This window comes from Sinocyclocheilus anshuiensis, unplaced genomic scaffold (genome assembly GCF_001515605.1).
Source record: "Sinocyclocheilus anshuiensis isolate Anshui unplaced genomic scaffold, SAMN03320099.WGS_v1.1 scaffold135, whole genome shotgun sequence".
NCBI lineage: Eukaryota > Metazoa > Chordata > Actinopteri > Cypriniformes > Cyprinidae > Sinocyclocheilus > Sinocyclocheilus anshuiensis.
In genome coordinates, this window is record NW_015552564.1 from 59,599 (window position 1) to 68,168 (window position 8,570).

The 8,570-nt window shown below is 38.0% G+C and overlaps 1 protein-coding gene across 1 annotated transcript in view; it reads right to left on the reverse strand.

Annotated features, from left to right (window-relative positions):
* Positions 1–6,238, reverse strand: part of LOC107664823 (transcription initiation factor IIA subunit 1-like) — a 12,728-nt gene extending 6,490 nt beyond the window's left edge. Inside the window, exons 1-5 of the mRNA XM_016455497.1 lie at positions 6,120–6,238; positions 4,145–4,246; positions 3,913–4,057; positions 3,756–3,820; positions 2,961–3,036 (exon numbers count right to left, since the gene is read on the reverse strand). Coding sequence (XP_016310983.1) covers positions 2,961–3,036; positions 3,756–3,820; positions 3,913–4,057; positions 4,145–4,246; positions 6,120–6,149 — 418 coding nt within the window. The 5' untranslated portion in view covers positions 6,150–6,238. The remainder of the gene's footprint in view (positions 1–2,960; positions 3,037–3,755; positions 3,821–3,912; positions 4,058–4,144; positions 4,247–6,119) is intronic.
* Positions 6,239–8,570: the final 2,332 nt, after the last annotated feature.

Consider the following 8,570-nt stretch of genomic DNA (forward strand, 5'->3'; position numbering starts at 1 on the left):
AGAAACAATAATGTACAGTATGTGGAAAATAATGTGTTTTTTGAACCTTAAACTGCATAAACAGATTTCATTACACCAAATACACAAAATAATGTTTTTAGCAACATCATATGACCCCCTTTAAAATCTCACCCTTTTCTCAAGTCCTATAATTTTGTTTGCTTGCTTACATTTTCAGTATATGTTTAAAAAGTACTATTACTTGTATAATAGATGCTGCATGTACTGCGGGGTATGTACTGATTCTATTGGCAACACCCAATGATAAACTTGGTGTTAATAAACGCAGAACCTGCAAAAAAAAACGTCAAACCAGCATTTAACGCTATTACAAACACATTGTAGGATTAAACAAATGTATTTACCTGCATTGCCTCAGAGGACAAAATGCTTGGCACTGACGTATCATTTAATAAAAGAAGTGTTAAAAAACTGGAACCATGAATTTCACAAAACAGTCTGTTGTGAAATAAAAACAAAAAGATTTTTATTCTGTCACTCTCTTTATCCAGAAGCAGTATGGCTCTTGTGACTGATGGACAGACACGAGTTGTTCAGAATGCACCTCCCAGATTATATGTAATGATGATGCATGTTAAGGGGTGGATCAAGGAGAATCGCAATGATATTCCTGATTTGAACTACTTTTTATTAATACATTTGTTATGCAGACACTTTTCCAAAGCAACCTCACAAACCAGAGTAATAGTCAAAAATAACTTTAGTCTGATAATGGATTGCATGCTTTAAAGGGGTCATGAACTGAGAAATAAAAATTCCCTTGATCTTCTGACCTAAGAGGTCGTACAGGGGTTAAAGCAAAAAAAAAAAATCCTGAGCCTGAACTTTTTTCCGGGGGCAGGGCGGGTGGGGGGATGGGGGTTGCACATGCAAAGCATGCAAAAACATTTGAAAGGATGCTATGGCAAAGTTATTGCTTTCCTTATTTCAAACGTTTTTTTTTTTTTCATGAATATATGGTTGACCTGAAGAATGAAAGCTATATCATACACTTGGAAAATTATGAGCTATATCACTTCTTATCGACACTAGGGGTGTGACAATACACTTAGCTCACGAGATGAGACAAAATACAGATACTTGGTTCACTAGAACGAGACAATTTTTTAATAGAACATTTAAGACATTTTCAATGACAAAATACTTGTCTTTTAATTACAAAAAGTAAAACAATGCAGTTGTATTTTGAAATATTTTAACTAATCTAGGGCTGTAACTAATGATTATTTTGGTAATCAAGTAATCTACTGATTATTTTGACAATTGATCTGATATCTTTATCAGAATATCAATTAATCTGATATTTTTTAGTAACAAATAGACCTAAGTGAAAAGCAGGCTTTAGTATGATTATTTATAGAAAAACTAACAATGAGGCAATAATAACTGGTTCAAATAAAATATCAAAGCCAAGTAATTACGTGGTTTTATTGAACAACACTGTTAAAATACATAATGCAATATGCCTATACATAATATGAACAAATACCTACAGAGGGCGCCAACGGCCTGGTGACATTTCACTTTACAGCGTGATTAAACGATGTTTAAATCCATTAATTTTAATCCATAAATTTTCATATTTGGCCACATGCAAACTCAGAAACTTTTATTTTGAAATCGTGATGTAAAATAAATGGCATATTTAGAAATAGGTTGAGGTATTCTCTGTGTTGGCAAAGGTTTATAAATGATTTACGTTACAAACCTAGTGAGATGATGCACACTGTTTTCCCAGATGAACGTTAAGCAATTAAAATTCACGGCATATGCAGAGGAAGAGTTTAGCCCCTTTCACACATACAGTCTTTACTGGTAAATTACCGGTAAATTACCATTAATAGATCATGTGTGAACAGGACCATTTCAAAAATCCCGGTAAATTTGTTCTGGCAATCATGTCGTTCTTATGGAGATGACATGATTACTCTGAGCTGTTTACAGAGCTGTTTATTTTTGTAAATATGCGCTAGATGGACATCTTTGACCATTGCGCCTCGCAGCTTTTTCAACGTGTTGCGCTTCTCCATTCATCAGGGCTGTGCCCGTGCGCCACCTGCGCATCTCGTGTTTATAAGAGCAAAAAATCCTGATTGGCTAGTAATGTTAGTTTGGTTTGGTTGAGACTGAAAGCTGTGCTGCTCTCATACCATTGGTAGGCAAACTCATGGACTCAAAAGTGATAAGTTTTGTTTTTAAATGTAGGGTTTTTTTCAGAACTCAAAACTTTGTCTAAAACAGCTTATATTGAAGGCAGTCTGCCAAAACGACAATTTGTGGAATGTTCTACTCTATGACATAATATTGTGGCTAAACAACGCCTCCGCAGATGATCAACGCCTGCTTCTACATCACTACCCGTTTAGCCCCACCCACCACTTTGCACACGTAGTAGGTAAACGAAAAAAGCAGCAAACGCAGCTCTACGCAGAAACCAGACAATAAACTTTATTTGATTAACTTTATTCTTAATCAAGATCCAGACCGCATCAGTAAGAACTCAGTCCTTTGTTCACTTCATTTTACCGCGGATTAGTTTAAAAACAAGGCACAATTTGACACAGGATTTTCAGAAAGGTTGAAACTAAAAGACGATGCTGTGCAGACTACATTGAATCCGACAGTAATGTCATATAAAAAAAAAAAAAGTGTATAACTGGAACAGTTCATTGATGGAGCTGACGAGCTGATGATCTGAATCAGGTGAGAGCAGAGCGTGTGCGGAGCAGGGGGACTCGAGGAACAGGATTAAGAAGTGCTGCTTTAGAGCATTGATTTTGAAACTTGTGAATCCATTAGAGTCATTAGAAGACAAAATCGCGATTCAATCATGGAAGTGAAAAATATAATGTGATATGCATTCCAGTTATTTTATATTTATTTTAAGTCATCTTGAGGTCCCCCTGGTTGAGAACCACTGTTAGATTGTAATGTCTTACCCTGAGGGGTGATAAGTTGCTGAAACGGTGCTACACCTGCGGGTAAAGCCAAAGTTGCTGCTGTGGCTGCTGCACTCTAGTGGAACAAAAGATTGAAACAAGAATTGAATCCACAGAGGACACACATACATTACTGATCAGGTAGAGAGGGAGCGAGAACAATATCCTTGATATGTGTAATCTAATTTGAAGTCGCCAGCTTTGTCTAAACCGTTTTCCAGGAAGACTCCACCCATCTGTTCTCCTGCTGGCATTAATGCTAATCCTACAGGGTGTTCACATGTACAGAGAACTACAGCGACCAAACCACGCCAGTCATTCACTGTCAGTGGGAGATTTTTGGATTGTGAGTAACGGTGACTGTTGGTGGGGTGATGTCGGCATGTTCAGATTTGCATCAAAGTTGCAAAAATGAGCAGTGATGCAGCCAACTCTACAGGCCCGTTCACACCAATGACAATAACATAGTATTAAAAGTCATTCTAAATTTAAAAGAACAGCTATAATGCCATTGAGGAACAATAAATATCAATGGAATCACTTTCAGAATGACTTCGGCTCATGAATGATAAAGCAGCAGACAAAATAAGGGCCTTAAACCAAGCCAACAGAAAGACTGGAGCTCACATAATTTGCTGTTTGTGTGAACTCTGAACTACAAACCTTAAACAATTAAGTTAATACAGTGCAACAGTAACAAATTTTAAATACATGAATCAAACCAAAAACCATTGATTTTATATTTCAATATTCCAAACACTAACACGTCAATGAGAAGAAGAACTCGACACTCACCATTCCAGTGGTGCTCATGTGCTGGAGAATCTTAGGATCCTGAATAATGACCTGCTGCTGAGGAGCTGAGAAGAGACACACAAACAGTTTACTATTCAATATGTACTGGATCTCATTTCATTTCTAAGAACACGTGCATGTTCAGATCGGGCCTCACCCTGCTGCACTGGAGGCAGGAGGACTTGCTGTGGTTGCTTCTGCTGAGCTTGTTGGGCTTGCTGCTGTTGAGCTTGCAGAACCTGCTGCTCCTCCGTATGAAAACCCACCACGGCCTTGGACTGCATCAGCTTATTCTCCCACAGCTGCTCAGTAACAGAAGGGCAGCGAGATGCAGGTTTGAATAAACCACCTATCCATGCAGCATGTTAGCATTCATCATAACATCTTACCGTTTTCAGCTCCATCAGGACCTGTTCATCCACTCCCTCATCCAGGAAAAGCTCTCGGACTTCACTGATGACATCCTCCATCACTGATCTATACAGTTTAGGCTACAACGAAAGCAAACATACTGAATCATCTCTTACTACCGAATTACAAAATATTACAAATATAATAAATTCTTTTTTTAATGAATTGGTCGAATCGGTTCAGAATATCAATTCATATAATTTGTTTACAAACAGGACTGAAATACTCACTGACGTATTGAACAAAGCATCTCATCAATGTGATTCATTATGAGCCAAGAAACAATGATTAAGATGATTTGGATTGAACTGAGAATTTGACCAATGAGGAAAAGAGTTATTTTAATGGTCTTATAGCAGAAACATTTTTTAAAAATAAAGGCATTGGCAATATGTTTACAGTTTAGCTTTATGACAACTACCAAAAACATTTACAGTTTAAATAAATCGTTTTCAGGCAAACAATACATTTCTGTATTGTCTGTAAATTAATAGATTTTTCATACATTATAAATACATTTGGTTTCTAAATAAAATACATTGTTGAGTTGAATCATGTCTGCAACAAACTGAACAGGGACAAAACATAATATAAAGTAATAAACATCAAATGTGTGCCTAGATGTGTCTTTATTGTAACGTTTGTCTTAAAGAGAGTAAAAACACACTTCAGGGTTTGAGGGAACACCGGGGATAACGTAATCACGCAAAAGCACTGGCTTGTTTTTGAACCAGCTCTTTGAAATGAACCGTTCAAAAGAACCGATCCGGGGGATTTCAGTCTGACTCCCCAATCACCATTTGGTAACCGGATCGGAGTCGAAGCACAAATAGACGCATATAGCGATCAGGTAACGTGTCCATGACGGCTGCTCGTTATATCGGAGCGCGATGCATCCGCTTCGTCCATAAACAGCGCGTGCACCACGGCGAAACTGAAGAAATAAACACTACTCAAAACACATGCGCTTCCGGATGCAGCTAGTCCGGAATGAGAAAGCAAACGTCTTTCTCTACCCAGAAACCACCATCGCTATGGCCCCACTAATACATTGTTTTGCTAAAAAACAGGAAACCAGGCAGCAGGCTCGCGGTCTGCGTCGTGTCCGGCGGCTCACTGTTTAAAGCGCAGCCTGGGTTTATATGCAGAGCCGGTGACGTAGCGCCGAGTAGCACCTTCCCATCCCGGGCCGAGACTATATTAGAGCGCCGGTACGGCTGTATAAAACCGGGCGTCTGAAAGAAGGAGGGTCAGAGGCGCAGAGAGACGCAGACAGAGAAGGGCGGCGGCAGCCATGATGAAACCGCATTCGCCTGCACTGTAGCGCTCTGCTCACGGGCTTCCGTCAGCCTGCTTTATTGTGAAAACCGGCTCATATTTGGGTTTATATGCATGGGACTCGGTAATATATAGGGGGTCATGTACAATTCGTTAAAATAAGATTGTGGTGATGTAGCTTAGAAAGGCTTTCGTTGTAACACGCAGGACAACAACACAACTCGGCTCTTCCTCGAAATCCACGCAGATCTGTTGAATTTGTTTTGGCATAATTTCAGACTCTAGGGGTGCTTTAGTAACAGACTGCAATATGTCGAGTTACACGAAGAATGCGAGCCAACAGATTTTATTTTCCGCTTCAAACACAGCTTTTTACACGGCCGAGGCCAAATGTAACAAAGTCCGTGTTAGTTTAACACTTTAATGCGTTTTGTCCAACACATAGTAAAGCTTACTGCAATGGATCCGAGCCAGTTTTCTCCCTCTCAGCAAACACTCACACACACACACTTCCCTAAAGAGAGCGCAAATGGATCAGATTTGATGTGTACGTGTGTCTAATGTTTTATTATTGTAAAAGCCAAGTGTGGGTTTGGTTAAAATGCGCTGCGTCTAACTACAATGCTTGGACACGGGTGTGATTTGGAGTATGAGTGCCGTTTGTCTGATCCTTACCACTTGGTTCGAGTTAGCCGAGCTCGCCATTATGAGCGCAGTGAGGGGAGAAACACACCGCGAGTATCAAGCAAGAACCCCAAGAAGCATTTAAAAAAAGCACGAAAACATCTAAAACGTGTTAAAGTTTCTGGAAATAAAAACACAGCTGTTTACGGTCTTATTCACAGTCCCAGGGCTGCTGCTCCCCGGCCGTCCGTCTTCTCCGGTCCTCCGTCTTTATATACGGAGCTGCGCGAGACACAGGGCAGGGTCAAGCGGGCACCGTGCGAAAGTATCGCGAGATTTCGACGCGCTCTTACCGCGAACGCGACACGGTTAAGTCAGCAGATCCTGGATCAGCCCTTCTATGGAAGCTGTAACAAAAACCAGCCGATATATTCACGTTTATCAACATAAAAAAGACCAGCTGTTACGCTTGTACGATTGTTAATTACTATGTTTGTGTATTATCTTCATTTGACCCTCTAACTCAAGCATTCTCTATTCTTTTTCTATTCTTTTGACTTGTTTTAGTAAAAAAAAAAAACACTAACACTAGCGTTCCCTAATCTTTTTTTCTATTCTGTCTACTTGTTTTCTTTTACTATATATATATATATATATATATAATTACTACTACTATTATTATTATTATTATTGAGACCAAATGTATTACTGTCCATCTGCATATATGCCTAATGCTATAAAAAACTTTAACCTTCATGTTTTTAAAACGAATTTAAACTCTCAGGAATCGCTCTGTCATAACATCAAAGTTTGCCTCAGAGTTATGCTTAAATTGCAGAATTAACACAAGATAAATGAATAAAGCAAGCTATGGGGAAATGTATAGCTAGTCCTTCATTGGAAAATACAAGCCTAAAGGAGTTACCATTTTCACCACTCGAGGGCGATGTGCACCACTCCTTAAACTGGGTCATATCTTAAGATTTATTTTAAACATTCTTATGCATGTGTTTTAGATTTATTTCTCAGTACTTTTAAATCATTAGGAATAGAGGAACTAACAGTGTCAACATTTTTGGAGATAAATATTTCAAGAAGTTTACTTACTAGTGAGTTACTACCTATATCTCTACCTATACTAAAGTTATAGAGTGGATTATCTACATTCTTTCTTTTTTTCAGATTTAAGGTGTCTTTACACAGAAGCGTTAAAACTACTCTTTGCCTGCTCAAAATTCAGTGTAAAGATACAATGCCGCATAAATACCAGACTAAATTATGCAGCTTGGACCCACATCAGTACTTAGTATCAAAGGCAGTTTATGCTATGCATTTATGCCTCCTCTGAGAAGCGTTGAACACCTCAATTAAATGACACATCAGGTGAAGCTTCTGTGCCACTTGAGTGTAAATTTGGTTTTAGAAGATAAATGAAGAGTTCAGATGCAAAAGCCTCTAAGTACATCTGATGTTTTTCTTTAAAATTTGCATTTCTTTCTGGCTACTATGTATAGGTTTCTGTGTAAGTACTGGTACTTCTGAATGGGTTGAGGCTGGGATTTAGCACATTTGAAGTGAAAGTACTTGATGAACATATACTATGTGTGGAGAGCATTCACTCAGTATCATTATCTCATTTTTGACCAAGATGGCTTTTAGAGGTTTTTGCATTGGAACTCTTCAAATAGAAATCTAGAATTCATGTTTGCAATATTATGGACTCATAGTTTTGCTGCAAGCAGCAGTTTGAAGTTAAACACATCTTGATGGATTTGTTTCTTTGTTTTTTACTTCACAAGATATTAACTGATGAACTTGAGTGGTGTGGATTACTTGTGGATTCATTCTCTTTAAATAAATTTCACTCACTTTTCACTTAATCTAAAATGAAACACTCTCTATGCATTATTCCTTCTGGGCTATGACATTTTTGGCCTGTCTTTCAAGCAAGAAAAGGCACTCAAAATTGAATGTATTAAAGGTATAAAATACACCTGTAGTGTTTTACTCATAAAGACTCAACACAAAGACTAATAAATGTATCAAGCACAGATTGCTTGCTTATGGCTCCTGGAGTTGCATAGCAACAGAGACGGGCTCCAGTGAGCACAGGGAGCTGGTGGCTGCTGATTAAGCCTGTATTGCCTTTAATTATGAATAAAGCTCCAGTTGTATATACGGCCATCATTGAGTCTCATTAGACACACCCAAACTCAGAGCAATTAAGTCACCTTAAATGTGGGATAAATCAGTCAAGACTGCAGTTAAACCAGACAAATCACACACACAAAAATATTATTGAAATTTTCTAATTTTAGAAATGTTTAATGCATTTTTATAATTTTACAAACATTATAAGAATGTTACTATGAATAAATAATGTTTTTGTGCTAATATTATTAAAAGACCAGACAACTTTAAACAAATGTTCCATTAACATTAATGCAAAAACATTTGTTCATAACTTTAAGATAACCTTGGCAGAATGTTAGCAAAAAAAAA